The following is a 19,927-nucleotide window of genomic DNA, read 5'->3' on the forward strand; positions in this document are numbered from 1 at the left end:
AACAACGGGTGAGGGCGAGCGCCTTTCTATTTTTGCGCGTGTTGCCACTTTACCGGAGCAGACTAAAAAGTTCAATGGAGACCGGCCGGGCAGTCCCTAACGGTGCCGAGCCACGAAACAGACTCGTTCCATGATACCGCTCGTCTCGCTTGTTTGAGCGAGGAGATTGAACTATGTGCATGGGAGTTATCTCACTGTGATATGGTTACGGTGCCTCCTCTCAGAGGGGAAAATCGAGGTGGCTGGGTGCCATTACGATGGATCGATAGTTGGTCGATACGGGGAATTGAGATCTTTAAACGAGCGCCCCCTTTCTTCGTTCTGAAATGTAATGGTGACTTTTGTGTCCTGTGCTACTCCAACGGCGCATGCGACCGCTAAGGTATCCACATTCCACGGCGCCTGGACTCTGGAGGGTTGACTTTCCTTTTCTCTCTCCCTCGCATGCTCGCATTGGTAAAGGCCCTGATGCAGACAGAGAGGTACACTCGGTACAGTCGTATTTGGTAGCATCTTATCATATCACCGACCCAACTTGCCATCATGCAGGCGCGCTGGCCGTGGTCAGATATGCGTTGAGGTACCATTCCTCAAGTGAGGTACAGTAACTTCGCAGGGTACGGATCCCCGTTCCTGGCGCAGGCTCTCAGGCGTGGCTAGCTGCGTCGGGCTAGCAGTAAACCCCTTAAAGGAGGCTCAGAGCAAAGGAGGGATACCCTGCCCTGGATCTCCAAGACTCCGTACCTTTGCTACCTTAGTGCACGACGTGATGACAGACAGCCGCCATAATGGGCCAGGAACAACAAAGGGGCGAAATACCCCGTAGCCTACATTTCCTCTTTAGCAAGAAGGACAGCGTTCAGAAAACGGTAGCAGATGCCTCACGTATTAGGAGAGGTAGGATCGGTTCCTAATAGGTAAGGATTAATGAATAGACCCCCATTGATATTGGATATGGGGAAGAACCTAGCCGATGGGGGTCGTGTGATATTGGACTGGTAGAGTGGTGCCAGAATTGAGGTTCCGGGTGCGGCAAATCTCTGCCCCTGGGGTACATGATTCAGTAACGGTCGACACGCTGGGAAGCGGTGGGTAGCACGTACCGCCCTGCTGTAGGGTGGTAGGTGGCCCCGCCGGGTTGATGTGCAATTGTGCGGTGCAGGTGGGCTCAGAAACGGCGCTGGCCTCCTGAGATCCCTGGCCGCGCTCATTAAACTTAGCGCAGCCAATTCTACGTGGTGGCCCCTTTGGGCAAGGTAATCTGCACTCTAGCGCAGTGACCTTACCATCGTACCCTGACAACCACGAAGGTCTCACCAAACCCCCAGCGGACGGAAGGTACCATACACAGCAAGGCGAAGAAGGGAAGGAAGTACCTAGCTACTTAACAAAGCAGGAAGTAAAAGAAAGAGGAGCAGGAACAGAAGGAGGGTGGCCCCTTCCCCATCCATCCAATCCATTCACCCATCTGAGCCCTGCCTCCTGAAAGGAAAGAGCGTCCGTCTCTCTAGCTATAAGTCTGTCTATCTGGCTGGCGTTAGGTACCTAGGTACCATAGTTACCCTAGCTGGCTGCAGCTGTCTACTTGGGTCTTGTTGGCCCGGCCTAGTGCAGTCACGTCTGGCCGTCTCTCTTCGCCCTCTCTCCTTCCTCTACTACTGGCACCACCACCACCACCGTTCGTTCATTCACTCCTTCATCTTTTCCCCTTACCTTGTACCTAACCTTACCTCATCTCGCCAGAGTCCCCTCTCTCCTCCTCTTTGCTCTCACTCTCTCTTGTCTTCTTTTCACTCGCTCGCTCACATTCTCTCATTCAGAGAATCCTCCTCTTTGCATCAATCCTCTTATTCTTCTTCGATCGTATGTCCTTCTAAACCTGCGCCGACCACCTCCTTGTCCAATCCTTTCTCGCCTTCTTCTATTGGTCTCGCCGCTCTGTAGTCTTACCAGACTCGTTCAACCACGCTCGTTAACCTACTACTACAACCGTATACCTGTTATAATACTTCACTTCGCCAGGAGAGCATCTCGCAAGCTCTCTCATACCATATCGGTCAATTCGCCTGTAGCGCAGCTGTTTTTGTTGTGTGTCTGCAGGTCTCCCTTGTTGCCGCTTGCTCGGGTCTAGATACCTCGCCTCTTTGTGTAATATCGACGCTCTTTGTTCGTCTAGCTCAAGGACAAGAACGAATTGGCTATCTCGAGTTGTCACCTCGGCCGAGCACACTTCATTCCAAACGACGTCGCAACCTCGACAAGCTTCGGGGACAATCGTCGAGAACGCTCTCCCTTTTCGAATTCAGCAGCTTGAGCACCGCTCAGTCCTAGCTTTAGTCCAGGGCACGACTTTGGTTGCACATACATCATATCTGTAATATACAGGTTCCAAGCTATTTGTTCGACCTTTCTCCCTCATCGCCGACTGTCCCACGCCGCTGGTAGTCATTCGACGATACGAACCCGGTCCTTCGACAGCTCTTCGGCTTACAAGGACATTGTGATACCCCATCTATAGTTGCTCAGTACCGGTGTATTCCGACGCGTCTAATTCCTTTTCGAATCGTGCCTTCCCCAGGGCACGTCTAATCTTTCAAAACGGCTGTTCTATCTCACGTCGCTCGGGACAGTCTTGTCCCCCCTCATCTCCTCGGGATGCAGGATCTCAATGGTCCCGTGGGTCAGTCCGGACCGAGCGCGGGTCCGGTAGGCCGTTACCCCGGACATGCTTCGAAGCCCTCCAACAGTGACACCGGCTTCTCTCATGGCGCCTTCACCTCGAACATCTCCGGCTTTGCTGACAGGCACCCTCGGCGTGGAAACATTCCTTCTATCAACACCCAGCCAATTGCTGCTCCTCAGCCTCCCACCAATGGCCCAGACATGACTACTCCCGGTACTGCCTTTGACATGCAGTTCACCCCTCTTCTGCCATCTCAGCTGCTCTTGGGCAGCCCTTTCCAGCCTGGAACGCCAGCTGCTTTTGCCAGCCCACAGTTCCAGAATCTGTCTGGCTTTCAACATGCTCAACAGCAGAGTGCGCAGCAGCAGAATGGCATTGGAAGCCCGGTGCAGCAGAACATGTCACCTCAGGCTTACCAGGCCATCGTCTCGCCCTCTACTTATGGTGCCCCCCAATTTTACTCTCCGCAGTCCCCTACTGCCGGGTACGGCAACATGGGTGGCCAGGTAGCTATGCAAATGCAGCCTGGATCCCCGGTCCAGATGTCTCCTGGTGTGGTCAGCGGCACGAGCCGTACAGTCTACCTAGGTAACATCCCTCAGGATACATCTGCTGAGGAGATCCTCGGCCACGTCCGCAGCGGACAGATTGAGTCGGTTCGCCTGCTGCCCGACAAGAACTGCGCCTTCATCTCTTTCCTGGACGCGAGTTCGGCGACCCATTTCCACTCTGATGCCATCTTGAAAAAGCTCTGCATCAAGGGCCAGGATATCAAGGTTGGTTGGGGCAAGCCCTCCCAAGTACCGACATCAGTCGCATTGGCGGTTCAGCAGTCTGGTGCTTCTAGGAACGTATATCTGGGCAATCTGCCCGAGGATATCACGGAAGAGGAGCTGCGTGAGGACCTTGGGAAATTTGGCGCCATTGACACAGTGAAAATTGTCCGGGAGAAAAATATCGCGTTCATTCACTTCCTGTCTATTGCCAATGCGATCAAGGCTGTCTCCCAGCTTCCCCAGGAGCCGAAGTGGCAAACTCCTAGACGTGTGTACTATGGCAAGGATCGATGTGCCTATGTTTCCAAGACACAGCAGCAAAACGCTGCCCAATACCTTGGAATTGCTCCCGGCTATGCTCACATGCTGACCGGTGCTGATCGTGATCTCATTTCCAGTGCCTTGGCCCAGCAATCTGTGGCTGCTGCTGCTGTGGCCACTACTGCTGGTGGAATCAACAACCTTGGTAACCGAACGATCTACCTCGGAAACATTCACCCCGAGACGACCATTGAGGAGATCTGCAATGTGGTTCGTGGTGGGCTCTTGCACCATATCCGTTACATCCCGGACAAGCATATCTGCTTCGTGACGTTCATTGATCCCACCGCAGCCGCATCGTTCTATGCTCTCAGCAATCTCCAGGGCCTCATGATTCATAACAGACGGTTGAAGATTGGCTGGGGAAAGCATTCTGGCGCTCTTCCCCCAGCGATCGCTCTAGCTGTTAGTGGCGGTGCCTCTCGAAATGTATATATTGGTAACCTGGATGAGACGTGGACCGAGGAGAGACTTCGACAGGACTTCTCTGAGTTTGGCGAGATCGAGCTTGTCAATACTCTGCGTGAGAAGAGCTGTGCCTTTGTCAACTTCACGAACATTGCCAATGCCATCAAGGCGATCGAGGCTATCCGAAGCAAAGATGAGTACAAGAAATTCAAGGTGAACTTTGGTAAAGATCGTTGTGGAAACCCTCCGAGACAGTTGTCGCAACAGGCTCAACAGTCGCCTCGAACTGAGACTGTTCCATCCCCGCCGCCTCAGGGTAGCCAGAATGGTGGATCACCGACAAATGGCCAAACACCAACGCAACCTGCATTGTTCAATAGCAACAGCAACCCGTTGACGATGTACCTGAACCATGTCTCTGCGCAGGCTCAACAGCATCATCACCAGCAGCATCAGGTTCTTGCAGCTCAGCAGGCCGCCCTCTTCGGAACGGCTGCCTCATCGCCAAATGAGCTGACTCTGGAGGTTCCGCAAGGCCCTATCTCTGGCCACGGCCAGTCTGCCAGCATCTCTAACGGATATGCAACTCAGAATTCCGCATCTGGTGCTACCACGATCGGCGGGCTTCTTGCGCCAGGCCCACGTGGCCAGCACAACCGAGCTGTGAGCTTGCCGGTGCTAGCTCCTGGTTTCGAGAATGGGGGAACAAGCCCGAACAGCGTTCCGGGTAGCAACGGTGGCAGCGATGGTGAGCGAAGAGGTCACCAGTACCAGGCCAGCTTTGGCGGGATCGGCAGCGGACTTGGTCTTGCCATCCATGGCGGTTTGAATGGTTGGGTTGAGGAAGAGGTGGCCAATTGATGCGCAAAGTATCAGCAGCCACGCAGTGACTTTGGAAAGAGATTGAATACTTGTTCTAATTGATGTTGGTCTCTTGGCTTGATTTTGTTCGGGTTCTGTTTCATGTTCCATTTTTATAATATCCAAATTCCTGTATGTTTTTGGCTCAATCACACCCCGATTCCTGCGAGGAAGAGTTTCTTTTTATGTCGTCGAGGATGTTCCACATTCTGGGGACCTTCTCTGAGATGGCAAGTTGGAGGGGTACATCCTCTAGGATATGCGTCGATGAACGTTGAAAACGTGGGGCGGCCCTGAAATAACGGGTTGAAGATGGATGAAAGAGGAAGGATAATACTCTCAAGAGTGCTCTAGCGACATGCTAGTCTTATCATTGCGAGTTACTCGGCGTCAGACATATGGAGCATGGATATGGAGATATAGTTAAATAACAGATGGAAACACCTGTGCTTAAAGTGTGCTGTGCCTATCGAGATGTGATCATGATAGATTATGTGCGCCATGCCATTTAAACTTCAGACTTGGCGCCGTGAGAACCTTGTTCACACTCATCGCATCACTTATTGTCACGTAGAGATAGTAAAATGTCATATTCATTAGGACATATCATGCGGGAGGTATCAATGCTACGTCAATGCTAGTACATCAGTTTTTGACAACTCATCTAAAGAGACTCAAAGTGCTCTCCACATCTTGTAACGATTCCAAAAGCCCCGGATCACCACCTCTTACTTTACTTTTCAACTGCTTTGCAACACCCAATATGGCACTCGTCGAGTGCGCATAACGCCGCTGTACCCCTGGATGCGTATTGGCCAAAAGAGCTGTGACGAGCTGCAGAACGGCCACCTGGAACTCGTAAACGGCGGGCGGCTGCTCGGCGGGCGGCACGTCCCACGCGGCGACCTTAGTAACGACCGCCATCCACGCCTCCCTGGCCCCCGGGCGCTCGGCCTCCGCGATGGGGAGCAGCAGGCGGACGATCTCGGTGGCCCTGAGCGCTTCGGCCTCGTCGCTGATGGCGGAGCTGGCCTGCAGAACGGCCAGCATGTCCTGGCTGAGGATGTCCCACCCGTCCTGGTCCAGAAAGGCCTCAACGCCCTCCTCCACGGCGGTGATGCCCTCGAGCGCGACGACGACCGGCGGCCTGAAGTCCTGCGCCGCCGACCTGGCGCCGCTGTCCCGGTAGAGCTCCATCAGCATGTCCGCCAGCGCGGCGGCCTCCCTGCGGAGGGTGTCGTTGTCGTCCTCGCGCAGCCAGATGGCCAGGCTGCGGACGGCGGCGAAGATGAGCGCGTCCTCGCCGGCCGCGTCCGTCTTGGAGTCCCAGGCGAGCGTGAGCCGCGAGCCCGCGAAGGTGTTGGCCGTGCCCGCCCGCGCGTCCGGGTGCAGGCCCAGGGCGCCCGCGACGGAGGCGTCCCACCTGTCGCGGAGGAACTCGATCGTCACGGACATTGTCTCGGAGATGCTCTTTCGCAGCTTGAGCAGGAGGTCTGGCGCCATCATGTGCGCGGTGGACGAGCTCTGGAGGTTGTCGTCGTCCATGTAGCGGACGAGGAAGCCAATGAAGGATGAGATGATGTCGAATGCTGACGCGAGACGCCTTGCTATTTCACTGTACTCCGGACTATTGAGCTTTTCGAGCAGGCTGGGGAAAGAGGAGCGGAGGTCAACTAGGAGTAGGTTGACGAAGAGGTAGGAGAATGGCTTCTCGGCCTCGATCTCCTCAGAGAAGAGAAGTTGCGGTGTCTCGCTCGGGTACACTTGAAGAAGCGTTGCGGCGAGATTCGTGTAGGCTGCCCGGCCTTCAGCAGTCGGTCGGCTGCTTACCACGTTGCGGATATACGCGATGAGTTGCTTGATCCATGGTGGGTTCCTGGGAAGAGACTCGGCGTTGAGGCTCCTGAGCAGCTTTGCCAGAAAGGCAAGAAGAGTGATCGCATCAGTGCCCCTGAACGTTGCCACTAGACTGCGGATGGTCGCGTCTATCTTAAGCGATAGAGTTGCCTTTGCTTCTGGTAGTGACATGGAGTTTAGCCATGTGAAATAGAGCACCTCGAGGGCAGCAGGGTAAGTTGGGGCAATCTCTACCAAGGAGCTGATGTCTTCCATGTGTACCAGCTCCTTGGCACCCTCTGGGAAGCTCGTGAGCGTCAGGAGAGTCTGCAGAGTTAGCTGTGTTGTTTCTGGCGAACTGCAGTCTACATTAGTCTGAGATCCAGTATAGGGGATAGTTGAAAGAGGGCTCTCGAACCTGTACAGAAGCGTGTTAACCAGCATGGGAATTCTGCTAAACATCTTAGACTCCCGTTTTATGTCATCGGGGAGGAACACCACAAAGGTATGGTGAACCGCGACGGCGATATCGAGCATGTCCTTGGCATCCTTCTTCTGAGTGGCGCCTGTTCGCAGCAGGCGGTCCAGGAAGCGCGACGGGATGCTGATCCACAGAGCCGTGATAGAGGCCTCATCTTCTCTCAGCTCTGGGGAGTTGTCCAGCACAGACTTGAGAAGCGCCAGGCCGACGAATCTCGACGTGTCGTCCTTGGCCTTGAGCAGCTCCTGAATTTTCTGTATCGACACTTCAGATTCTCCGCCCGGTGGAGCGTCGCCGGCCGCTTGGGCTGATCCTCCAGCCGGCCCAGACGAAGGCGCTGATGAGGCCATCTTTGGAGGTTGAAGAAGCAGAACAAGCCGGCTTGGTTACCCCATTATTTGAGGGACTGGGCAGATCCTACCCTCATTTGAGGGCTGTTTTCGCAGATTTCTGTGTCTTGTATGACGACGGCGTGTAAGTCGGAGTCTGTGGCTGGAGCAAGCCTCCTCGAAGCGGCTTAGGCGCCCCACGACCCCTGTCCGTGACGCTGCCGCATTGCCGTAGTTGGGGCTGGCTCCCCCGTACTAAGCCGTAAAGGCACGCTGCCAGCCTACTAAGTCGCCGGAGATCGGTCAATTTAGTTGATCCAGCGCGGGAGCCTCCCAGATAACGTTAAGCTCCCTTATCCAGCCTGCCGGAATGGGGAGCTGGACTGTGAGGTCACTGTAACTGTTACACTAACGCACGCCAGCCAGCCACAGCGACCGACTGTCTCATTGTTCCACTCGACCACGACAAAAGCCACAGAAACCAGAGATCGATACCTGCAACCGCACCGCCCGTGATCGCGCTCTGAAGGGGAAGTGCTAGGAAGAAGATGAGGGTGTCTACTGTTTGTGGGAAGCCCCAACGATGAATCACGGACCAGCCAGCCCCGAGGCATCCTCGTCCTCGCGATCGGAAGCCGGGGCACAGCCGCACGACGACAGAGATTCGATCGATGCGCTTTGGTCGGAAGACCGCGACGGCGATGTTCTAGGCGATGATCCTCTAAATCAAAATCTCGACGAGCCCTTGTCATTCAAGAGGAAACAGAAGAGAAGCATCTTCTCCCAGCCAGCGCGATTGATTTCGTCGCTCACAGGCGGGGCCCCACGACTTGACACGACTGGTAATATTGGGCAGGCATCAGTTGCTGGCGGACTAGACGTGCAGGAAGATACTTTCCTAGGGAGAGTTTCTCCCGGACGGCCTCCGAATGGTTTTCGAACCAACCAAGTCAAGGATGGAGTGCCCTTGGACTGGTACGTCGAAGGGCCGGGGAGACGAGTAGGATATGAAGATCTTACGGCAATCGACTGGATCTTCGAGTACACGAAAGAGCGCCAACGTCTTCGAGTCCTGTATTCAAGCGCGTCAGGTTTGATGGGGTACGCCCAGCGCTTGCTGGATGCTAGTCAGGTCTGGGTCATCCTTGTCCTCACAGGTATCGCTGTAGGATGTGTCGCAGCGAGTATCGATGTTGCGACAGACTGGCTGGCTGACCTGAAAACCGGGTACTGCTCCACAGAGGATGGAGGTGCCTTCTATCTCAGCAAGACTTTCTGCTGCTTGGGCTACGACGAAGGGGCCATGTGCAAGGGATGGAAACCCTGGGCAACTGCACTTGGCATTTCATCCGCGGGTGGGAAGTGGTTCATAGAATACTTCTTCTTTTTGCTCTTCGCGATTACATTGGCCCTTTGCGCAAGCATCTTAGTACAAGAATATGCGATTTACGCCAAGCATAGCGGTATACCTGAGATCAAGACGGTCCTGGGTGGATTCATTATTCGAAGATTCCTAGGGGTTTGGACCTTGGTTACAAAGTCTCTCGGGCTGGTATGTCGTGTTCTTCCTGTCTGGGCTATTCTCGAGACTGATTTCTTTGTGTTAGTGCCTGTCTGTGTCATCTGGCATGTGGTTGGGTAAGGAGGGTCCCTTGGTTCATGTGGCCTGTTGTTGTGCAAACTTGTTCATCAAGCTATTTCCGAGCATTAACGGCAATGAAGGTATGCATGGTTGTTTTCTTGGATGGAGGTCATTTCATCTGACCGTTGCTAAAGCCAGGAAAAGAGAGGTCCTCTCAGCAGCCGCGGCATCGGGCATATCTGTTGCTTTTGGTGCTCCAATCGGTGGTGTGCTGTTTAGTCTAGAGGTAAGACTAAGATGAACTTACAAAACAACCGAGCTGACTTTCGAAGCAACTTTCGTACTATTTCCCGGACAAGACAATGTGGCAGAGTTTTGTTTGTGCAATGACGGCTGCTGTCGTTCTGCAGGCGCTTGATCCTTTCCGCTCAGGAAAGCTCGTGCTATATCAAGTGAAGTATAGCACCGGATGGCATGGGTTTGAACTTATCCCCTTTGCTATTCTTGGGATAATAGGAGTAAGTGTTGCATCTTCGTAGCTCAATGAACACTGCGCTGACGTATTCAGGGTATCTATGGGGGCCTCTTCATCAAGGCCAACATGAGCGTGGCGAGATGGAAGAAGTCCACATCATGGCTCCCAGGCCCAATAACGCAAGTCGCTCTTGTAGCTGTGTTGACGGCTCTCATTAACTACCCTAATCTTTACATGAGGGCTCAGTCGTCGGAGCTTGTCTCCAACCTTTTCTCTGAATGCTCGAAGTTGCTTGATGACCAGTTTGGTCTTTGCAAGACTGGAGCTGCGACAGCAGGCACCATCGTACTGCTTCTATTTGCTGCAGTACTGGGCTTCTTCCTCGCCGCAATTACCTTTGGTCTGCAGATACCCGCAGGTATTATCTTGCCGTCTATGGCCATTGGCGCCTTAACTGGCCGCGCAGTTGGAATCATCATGGAGATCTGGGTGCATAATCATCCGACTTTCTTCCCATTTCAGTCCTGCGAACCAGATATACCGTGTGTCACCCCCGGGACATATGCCATTGTTGGAGCTGCGGCAACACTTGCAGGCGTGACACGGATGACAGTCTCCATTGTCGTCATCACCTTCGAGCTGACCGGCGCTCTAACCTATGTGCTGCCTATCATGGTTGCTGTTATGATATCCAAATGGGTCGGCGACGGCTTCTCGAAAAGGGGCATTTATGAGTCCTGGATCCATTTCAACGAATACCCCTTCCTCGACAACAGCGAGGAGATGATCATCCCAGACATCCCCGCATCCCAGATCATGACGAGGATCGAAGACCTGGTCGTCCTCACTGCTACCGGGCACACAATAGCTAGTCTTAAGAGCATCCTGGAGACACACCCCTATCGGGGTTTCCCAGTTGTCTCTGATCCAAGAGAAGCCATTCTACTTGGCTACATCTCGCGCGCTGAACTGGCGTACAATCTACACACCTCGACACAACCGCCTCGATCCCTCCCGCCCGAGACCGAGGCATTCTTCTCCCATCAGCCTCTCGCAGATCCCCGAACCACCCTCGACCTGCGGCCGTGGATGGATCAGACGCCAATAACGCTTCCTTCGCGGTCAAGCATGCAGCTGGCCGTGAGCTACTTCCAGAAGCTTGGTCTTCGATACGTGCTGTTCAGTGACAGGGGCGCTCTCCAAGGACTCCTGACCAAGAAGGACGTGTGGTACGTCTTGAACGGAGAGGAAGAAACTCGAAGAACAACCGGAATTACAAGAGACATGGGCGTGGAAACTGGCATCACTAGAGAAGATGGCGAGGGAGAACAGAGAGGACTCCTACACTCCGAAGAGGGCGAGGAAACTCGAAGCCCGGCGGGAGACGCCGATTCGATATTATAGATGATAATACAGCTCGAATTTTAAGATAACAATGAGCAAAGCGTGTCCGTCTGTAATGGCTCATTACCAAGCCATAATTATTACTGGTAGCTCATGAGCGTAGTGATTGTGATTGGACCCTTTCACACTGATCTATTGATGATGCGATATCTCCGTATGATATGTAAACCAGAAGCTAAAGCCACATGCCAAAATCGAGTACGCTTCGAATCTATGAATACATACAATTGCGAGTCCTGGAACTTGGAACTAATATTCGAAATCATCATCGACAGCCGGCCCCTTACTCTTCGTCACGGCCTCCTGTTTGCGATACATCTCCGCCACCTGTCGACTAGAGGTTGCCTCATCCGGCTTCTTATCGTCTCGTACCTTAATAAACCGTGGGAAACGAAGACTTATGCCTTTCCCGTCTTTGTCCACACCCTCGTGCGCACCAGCCTTGTAACGCGGACTTAGCGTTAGATCGGCTGTGCGGACCTCCCAGACGTAACGCGGCTCTAGCCACACATCCGGCTGATGCTGCCCACCAGAGCTGTGAGAATAGAAAGGCTTCGGCCGATCGATGACGATCTCGCTCAACTGAGCATGCAGTTCCTCTAGTACAGCCTCAGAAAACCCGGTGCCGATGTTGCAAACCGTTTCGTACTGATCGGTTGAAGGGTTGTAGCAAGCAAGAAGGAAAGCGCCGTATACGGATGTACGCTTGCCCTTGCCGTAATAAGCACCGAGAACGACAAGATCCAGTGAGTCGCCGACCCCAGCAAGGTAATCTTTCTTGATCTAAAACATGATACAGTTAGAAACGGGATTAGTCCGGAATGGGAGCAAATACGCACCTTGAGCCAATTTCGGCTTCGTTTACTGGGCTCATATCCACTCTCTGCACCGTCCAACATCTTGACCATCAGGCCCTCACATGATGCCTTGACACTCTCGTCGAGGAACGTTTGAATCTCGTCAATCTCCTGGCCGTCCATATGTGTTGCAAATGCGAACTCTCCTTCAACAGGTTCAAAGGACTTTGTTAGAAGCTCGCGGCGTTCCCTGAGGGGCTTTTCCACGATAGCTTCGCCGTTCAGATATAGCATGTCGAAGGCAAAGACACAAACCTTGACCTTGACATCTTCGATCTTTACATCCTTCTTCTTTCTGGTCATGAGTTGCTGGAAGGGCAGGACCTTCTTCTCCTCCATATCCCAGGCAACAGTCTCACAGTCTAGAACAAAGCTTTTGGTATCTGGCTTGACCCATGTATGAAGCTTCGCCAGGATATCCGGGTATTTTTTGGAAAGATCTTCCGAGTTTCTCGAGAAGATAGACGCAACACCATTTCCAGCTTCTTTCGTAGCACCAGGTGCTGATTGACTGAGCTCCTGATCCGCATCTTTCGCCACATAGTGAATTTGCGCTCTCTCGCCATCATACTTATATTCACAGGTGAAAGTCTGGTCCTCGAATCGATCAAGCACTTCAGTAATGGCCTTAGTCGGTTTCGCCAACATAGGTTTCAGAGGCACACCAGGTTGTAGCTTGCAATTCTCCCTGAGTTTCATGATACCGTGCTCAATCATGGCCGGGATGATGACATCGTAACTTGGCAACTCGCTGTCATCGGTTAGCATTTCTTGATGCAAAACAACGCTTCAGCAGCACAAACCTGTAGACAGTCTTCAAGATGGACTCGGCCTTCTCGATTTCCGCAGTGCTTGGAACGTTGCCCTTCTGCTCAGCCTCATGAGAGATGACTGCCTGGGCAAGTGAGACTAAGACTGTCCTCTCTGCAAGGCCAAGTCTAAGCTTCCCTTCCAAGAAACGTACGATGTATTTGGCTTCGCTGGGGCCACCCTTGTCCTTTGTAATGTCTACTTTGCCAGTTGATGCAGAATCGGCCGCCGAGAGAAGCTTCTTAATACCATCAACTTTTCTCCCTTGGGCACCATTGCCTGTGACAGTAGCGATGCCCATCAGCCCCTTGTGCACGCCGCGGACCGTTAGAGGCTTGGGCTTGAACATGGTAGGCTGTGTAGATCTTGACTTGACCGCAACAAGACCAAGATCTCCTATCTCCTTCTGGTCTTGTTTGATCACAGCAAGACTGCGTCCAGTTGACTCGCCAATTGCCTTCATAATCAGAGACTCGCCAATACCCAGCTCAATGCCGGAATAGTCTGGCGCGAGTTTGTTGATCATGAGGAGAACGGTCGGAAGAAGGTCGTCCGGCGTGAGTCTCATGACTTGACGCAGGAACAGAGAGCAGTGAGCCATAATCTCCAATCGCTTGGTGGTCAGTTCGATGAGCGAAAAAGTCTTACACAGCGCGGCGTATGGCACAGGCTCGCCTGATTTCCAGTCAGGATATGGATCCTTAGTCTTGGACTTTAGAGTCGTCTGGACAGTCTTTCGAGCCTTTTCAATAATCTCCGGCTTTTCGTCCTCATCCTCTTCTTCAGCCTCTCGTTCAGCATCAGCATCAGAAGCAGATGCTGCAGAATCTTTTTCGTCCTCTTCCTCCTGTTTAATCTCTTCTACTTTCACGGCCGCTTCCTTCTTAGTACGTGTCGGTTTCGGAGAGGCTTTCTTCTCTGACTTGACTTGCTTCTTCGATCTACTTGGCGCGGTAGCGGCCGGCGCATCATCCATGGATTCATCCTCATCTTCATCCTCCACGACTCTACGAGATTTGCGCGCCTTCTTCGCAACAGGAGCTTCCTCGTCGAGCTCATCGCTCGCCTCAGTTTTTATTGCCTTTCCCGTAATTGTCTTGGCGGCTGATTTTCCATCACTTACTGGGCGCGATCTTTTCTTTGAGTCTATTTGCTACGTCAGTTTGAACAACTTCGTATCGAATGCAAAGACGACGAACCTGGAGATGGGGTCGCATTTTCCTTTCCACTGGCATCGGCCGAGCTGCCCTGACTTGATCTCTTCACCTTTGAATCCTCGACGTCTTCTGGGGCATTATCTGTCGTCGGAGTTGCGGACTTCGTGCCCGACTTCGTCGCAAACGATAACTTTGTCTGCTGCTGCGGGGCTTTCGGGGCTGTACCGTTCGGCTGGCCGAAGAACTTCCTGTAGACAGCAAATTGGATTAGCGACTGCAATTGACATGAAATTGAAAGAATTAGACGCTATCGCGCAAAACTTTCAAATAGACAAATCTGGAGAGGGCATGTTCTTGTACACACCCCAAGGTGGTCTGTGATGGCTTAACGTACCCGAGGGTCGCCTGCTGCTTCTGCTTGGGTGCCATTCTGAGCAGTATGCGTGACGAGATCGCCGCAAATCTGAAGAATTGCCGCGAAGCCAGACTGATTGAGCGGTTATGGGAGAGAAGAGAAGGAGGGGCCAAACAATTACGAGGAGGAGGTCAATTATGAGCACAGGTGATGTAAATACGCCCGTTCGAGGGGAGTCTAGGCAGCCCACGCATTAAGCTTCCAGCGGCGCGAAATCGGTGACGCGACTGGGACGTGTTCCTTCCTATTAAACTCGCGCCCAATTGACACGGGTCACGTGGGACCCCTCTAGGCACCTTCCAAGGCTTCCACTGCTGTGCAGGCCCAAGCCCATCGTGCTTTCCAAGACTTTGCTAGTTATTTGACGAACATGAAACTAACACTCCAAGTCATTAAACTCTGCAGCCAGGAAGGTGCCTGGGCAACTCAAATTGTGCCCCCAAGACTTGTCACTTTCAGTTCCGCAGACACAAGCAAATATGGCAAACAGCGACATTGACGTTCAAACGCATCCATTCCAGACCTCTATACTGTATAGGATATTGTACATGAGAGACAAAGGGGTTTAGACTAGCTAGATATCATGCGGGATGGATGGCCGCAGTTCATGAGGGGGTGGTGGGTATGGAGACATTTAGTTGAAGTAGAAGAGCTCATCAGCCGTCCGGCCACGGATGTGGCTGGGCTCAGTACCGCGGACGTAAATATCCTCGTAGAGAATCTTCTGCGTCGGCTCTGGCGGGGCCATGGCCTCAGCAGCGGCAACCTCCTCGTTGACGAAGCTGCGAGCCTCCTTGTCGAGAGTCTTCAGCTCGTCCTCCGTCACAACAGTCCAGTCAAGCAGCTTCTGCTTGAGCCCTGCAATGGGGTCGTTGGTTGAGCGCATGCGCTGGATCTCCTCACGGGTTCGGTATGTGGTGCCGGGGTCGGACATGGAGTGACCACCGTATCTGTAGGTAACATACTCAAGCACAAGCGGGCCGTGGTCCTCCTCGGTCCACTGCTTTCCGTACTTGACGGCTGCCTTAACAGCAAGAACATCCATTCCGTTGACCTTCAGACCGGGGATGTACTGTCCACGCTTGTAGTAGTCCGTGAGAGCGGATGAGCGGGATGCAGCGGTACCCATACCATACTTGTTGTCTGTTTCAAGAAATTAGAAGACGCTTTTCACACAAACGAGCATGCCAACTTACTCTCGCATCCAAACAGGGCGGGGAGCTTCCAGAGCTTGGCCATGTTGAAAGCCTCAAAGACTTGACCCTGGTTGCTGGCACCATCACCGTACAGGATGACAGCGGCCTTCTTGCTGTTGGTGTACTTGTGCGCGAAAGCTAGACCGGCGCCGACGGGGACCTGAGCACCGACAATTCCGTTGCCGCCGTAGAAACCCTTGGTGAACATGTGCATGGAGCCGCCCTTTCCGTAGGCAATGCCCTCTCGTCGACCAAGCAGCTCGCCAATGATTGAGCGGACAGTGCCGCCGCGCATGTAGGCGAAGCCGTGGCATCGGTAGGCAGTGATCAGATCATCGTCCTTGGTGAGAGCATGCTCGATACCGACAGCGACGGCCTCCTGACCAGTTGATAGATGGCAGAAACCCCGAATCTTCTTCTCCTTGTACAACCGATCGGCAGCCATCTCCATTTGTCTAGATGCGATATTAACTCAAACATTCCATGAGACACTGGCTCGACAGGCCAACATACCGGATGACCACCATGTCGGAGTACATCTGCTTAAGCTCCTTCTTGGTGATGTCAATGCTGTAAGGAGGCGGGTCCAGCTCGTACGTCTCGAAGCTCTCGTCGCTCAGGTTGACCGTGAAGGGCTCATCATCGGACTAATTGACACCGAAGTTAGTTTTGGCTGCTCAGCAAGCAAATGAAAGCGACAAAGCGAGATGTGACGGGTAACTGGCGCATCAATTATGCCATCTCGCCCTCGCCCGAAAACACCGCAATCAAGGCTTACCTCAGGGACGGCGCTCTTGTCGACGTGGGAGGAAGCGGCATCGGTGGTGACCAGCCTCCTGGCCGCAATTGACGGCACTGGAGCGCGGACGCGCAAGGGCATCGCCCGCGGTACCCTAAGGGCTCGTGAGAACATGGCGATGTCGATGGTGGTGGTGGCTCTGAGGATGAGAGGCTGTCAACGACGACGTCCGGAACTCAAGAGCTGCGAGATAATGGACCTCCGAAAATGATTTTCTGCCAGAAAGGCGTTGGGAGGTAGCTTTGGCCTACCAACCTTGTTGTTGGCCGCGAGCTAACCCACTTATGGACTAGTCGTCACCAGGGACACTCCGATTATTTTATAGCGCCTCCGATCGCAGCCGTCGCTGGCCATTGGTGGTCAAAGCTTTCTTCAAGGTTGTCTCGCCGGCTCACAAAAGCTCATCTACTGTTTGATACAGGCAATGGAATCCCAGGACGAGTATCAGTAATGCTTGAATTTCTAGCTGGCTTGGAAGCTCCCGTATAATTATCTAGGTTTTGTACCTATACTCATCCATAATTCTCGTCCATAGCTCATAAGCCATGCCAGCAAAAGCTCCTCTGCTATGCTTGCTTCCTAGCCGATATACTCAAACAACGCCTTAGCCATGCACGTACGTATCAGTTTCGTCCAGCCACCACTGGTTTTGATAACCAGGCCATGCTCTCGCTCGCCTGAACTAATGCCAAACTGGTAAGAATGTGCTATGTGAGCACATGCAATGCGTAGCAATCATCTAACGCGGGTATGTGCAATGATGTCCCTGTTCCTGTATAAAAAGAGCATCCAGTAAGACCTGAGACTTTATAATAGTTCTCAATAGGTTGTATAAATGGTGTAAGTACTAGTCGTCATGGAAGAATGTTTGGCTTCCCTGCTGTAGAGGAGCCGTGGAAGGGCCGGCATCCCTCATGTCGACATCTTGGTTGGGTGATCCTCTGCGGACGAGCCCTGGGAGGAGGCCTTGAGAATACTCAAGAGGCAAAGCACTCATGGGTCGAGCGGACCCGTCCAAGGGTCTTTGTGGGAGAGAAAGAGGTCTCTCATACATGACTTCTTCCGGTGGGGAGAAAGACCACACCTAAACAGATTGTTGTTAGTAACTTTTCAAACGCTTGAAAGGCTCGCGTTGACATACCTCCATGACCGTCCGATTGTTACGCAGAGCCATGGCAACACACTTCTCATCCTCAAAAGCAACTCGCCACACGGCTTCGCCCTGTGCAATGAGCTCTCTGACTAGATGCCCGGTCTTCAGATCCCAGACTTTGACGCGGCCGTCACTACCGCCGCTGACAACGCGGGTATCATCAAACTGCAAGCTGGTCACACTGTTGTCATGAGCAGCGAGCCGATGAATCGGGGCAAACTTAGAAAGCGACCACACGCGAACGGAGCCGTCCGAGCCTCCAGTGACTAAGGTGTCACCGCGCATCTGCAGCTGTCCCACGAGTGAAGTGTGGCCCTGAAGGACTGCCTGACATTCACCAGTGGCGGCATTCCAGATGCGAACGCTGGTGTCAAGACTGCCAGTTGCAACTCTGGTGCCGTCAAAGGCTATGGCATATATCTGACTGTAATGCCCTTGTAGAGTGTGAAGACAACGCCCCTCGGAGATGCTCCACACCTTTGCTGTAGTATCGTAACTTCCGGAAACCACAATGTCGCCTTTGATCTCGAGGCATCGGACACTAGCCTGATGGCCAACAAGAACGTTGCGGCAGAGACCTGTCCGTATATCCCAGATACGGAGAGTAGTATCACGAGATCCTGAAATGGCGGTATTTGCGTCTGACATCTTAAGGCAACGCACGGTGGACGTATGACCGCGAAGCGTATGCACACAAGCGCTAGAACGGTCAGTAAAGTGGCGACATATGGTACAGGTGCAGGTTCTTACCCAGTCGTCAAATCCCACACTCTCACATCTCGATCACAGCCACCGCTGACGAGAATGTCTTCCCATGGGACCATAGCCCATACTCCCATAACATGGCCTTGCAGAGTCCTCTGAGCATTTCCTTCCGTATCGAAAACATGAATCTTTGCGTTATCGAGGGCCACAATGATATACTTTGGCGTTAGGTGGAGGCTTGTAACGACCCCACCGTCTTGTGTGATGTTCCTCGTGATATTGCGACCGCCAGTCCTCCACGCGGCATCTACCAAGTAACGTTGTTTGAAATGTGATTTGTATGACTTGAGCCGCGGTCTTGAGGAACCGCTCGAGGAAGAACCATCGAAGCTACGGGAAGCAGTCATGGCCAACGCAGAAGATGGTAGCGCGCCAGGGAAGCTGTGGGTAGCAAAGTCATTGTCGGGGAGGTTCAGCGGATGAGCACCGGGGCGTGCAAACATTGGCATTGCCGAGTAGACTTCAGAGAGTCGACGGCCATAGTCATGCTTGACACAGAGATTCTTCCAGGTCATGTCATCACTAAGTAGATCCCGCCATCGCCTAGAGACCTGGGAAGCCCGTGCTAGAACCTTTGGGTCGTCGATGAAGGAAAGGATCTGGGCAACCTGTAAGCGGCATACAATGTAGCGAGATACAACTTTACTTACTCGGAGACACAATTCGTCAGGGAGGCTGGTAAAAGGATCCTTTTTCAGCAAGGGACTGACAAATTGGTGTACAAAGCTCAGCTGTTGACTGGTGCATAGGTTCAGCAGGTCTGCGAGTATCCTAGTTCGCTGAGGACCTGTGCAGCTCTGGAAATGCTGGCGGACTTTGGCCAAGAAGAAGTCCTCGTCGTCAGCGGCGTCACTCCAGTCGGGTTGGGAGTGGGAAGGACCCGGTGACGCAGCTGGTGTTGGGGGAGGCGGCGGTGATCCAGTCAGTGTCTGGTCGAAGTCTGCTGCAGGTGTGCTCATGCTCGGCGTTGGAGGGCCTCGCGGAGGTCGGGGTTGGGCGATCTTGACACTGCCCGTTGTGTTCAGGTTCAACTCTTCGCAACTGAACACACTCCCCCGTCTCTCCGAGAAACTCAACGGCCGGTGATAGCCCGACATGGCTGGATTTGACGTGTAAGACCGATAAGTTCGAGTTTTGGGCCCTTGAGGGAGAACCGGGTTCGACAAGAGGTGGGCTTATGGTGGGTAATCCGACTTTGTATCGACCCGTATCGAGATGTAACGGGTATGGGGTTAGGATCGATAGACACTACTTGGCAATAGGCCAGACTTGGAACTTGACAAAGGATGCATCCACTGGTCTGGTCCAAGATAACGGTAGTGAAGAATATGGTATAGGAGTTAAGTGGTGAGAATTCGAGGAGGTGATGGCTTGCGAGAATGACGAGGCGGCGCTAATGCTGGTGGTGATGGTGGATTATGTTATCCAGCCAGAAAGCCACATTCAGAGTGCCAAAACGACGGGATTGGGGGGTGATGAGTGATTGAAGACCACAATGGATGACGAGGCCTTTGAATGTGTCGCTTGCGGCACTATTTGACGGGAGAAAAGATCGGGGTCGAGTGAGTTTCAAGTCGGTGGTTCACACGGAGGGAGGTGAAGAGCCCGCCAAAACTGGA

The 19,927-nt window shown here is 53.1% G+C and overlaps 6 protein-coding genes across 6 annotated transcripts; 2 read left to right on the forward strand and 4 right to left on the reverse strand.

The window, feature by feature from the left end:
- Positions 1-2,655: 2,655 nt before the first annotated feature.
- On the forward strand, positions 2,656-5,049 carry UCRPA7_1420 (putative negative regulator of differentiation 1 protein; the record flags this gene model as incomplete). Its single annotated transcript, XM_007914001.1, has 1 exon — positions 2,656-5,049. One exon carries the CDS (start codon positions 2,656-2,658, stop codon positions 5,047-5,049), a length of 2,394 nt encoding a protein of 797 aa, XP_007912192.1.
- Positions 5,050-5,605: 556 nt separating this feature from the next.
- Positions 5,606-7,716, reverse strand: UCRPA7_1421 (putative duf1941 family protein; the record flags this gene model as incomplete). Its single annotated transcript, XM_007914002.1, has 3 exons — positions 5,606-5,608; positions 5,848-7,243; positions 7,304-7,716. 3 exons carry the CDS (start codon positions 7,714-7,716, stop codon positions 5,606-5,608), a joined length of 1,812 nt encoding a protein of 603 aa, XP_007912193.1.
- Positions 7,717-9,639: 1,923 nt separating this feature from the next.
- On the forward strand, positions 9,640-11,156 carry UCRPA7_1422 (putative chloride channel protein 5 protein; the record flags this gene model as incomplete). The annotated part of the gene is made up of 2 exons (XM_007914003.1): positions 9,640-9,795; positions 9,846-11,156. The coding sequence occupies 2 exons, from the start codon at positions 9,640-9,642 to the stop codon at positions 11,154-11,156; spliced, it is 1,467 nt and encodes a 488-aa protein (XP_007912194.1).
- A 249-nt stretch (positions 11,157-11,405) lies between these two features.
- On the reverse strand, positions 11,406-14,409 carry UCRPA7_1423 (putative dna ligase protein; the record flags this gene model as incomplete). The annotated part of the gene is made up of 5 exons (XM_007914004.1): positions 11,406-11,939; positions 11,996-12,764; positions 12,817-13,969; positions 14,023-14,228; positions 14,375-14,409. The coding sequence occupies 5 exons, from the start codon at positions 14,407-14,409 to the stop codon at positions 11,406-11,408; spliced, it is 2,697 nt and encodes an 898-aa protein (XP_007912195.1).
- Positions 14,410-15,029: 620 nt separating this feature from the next.
- UCRPA7_1424 (putative pyruvate dehydrogenase e1 component subunit alpha protein) lies at positions 15,030-16,504 on the reverse strand (the record flags this gene model as incomplete). The annotated part of the gene is made up of 4 exons (XM_007914005.1): positions 15,030-15,538; positions 15,592-16,046; positions 16,105-16,238; positions 16,370-16,504. 4 exons carry the CDS (start codon positions 16,502-16,504, stop codon positions 15,030-15,032), a joined length of 1,233 nt encoding a protein of 410 aa, XP_007912196.1.
- Positions 16,505-17,237: 733 nt separating this feature from the next.
- On the reverse strand, positions 17,238-18,411 carry UCRPA7_1425 (putative f-box wd repeat-containing protein 7 protein; the record flags this gene model as incomplete). The annotated part of the gene is made up of 3 exons (XM_007914006.1): positions 17,238-17,474; positions 17,532-17,724; positions 18,377-18,411. The coding sequence occupies 3 exons, from the start codon at positions 18,409-18,411 to the stop codon at positions 17,238-17,240; spliced, it is 465 nt and encodes a 154-aa protein (XP_007912197.1).
- Positions 18,412-19,927: the final 1,516 nt, after the last annotated feature.

This window comes from Phaeoacremonium minimum, assembly GCF_000392275.1.
Source record: "Phaeoacremonium minimum UCRPA7 unplaced genomic scaffold PA7_03_scaffold_104, whole genome shotgun sequence".
NCBI lineage: Eukaryota > Fungi > Ascomycota > Sordariomycetes > Togniniales > Togniniaceae > Phaeoacremonium > Phaeoacremonium minimum.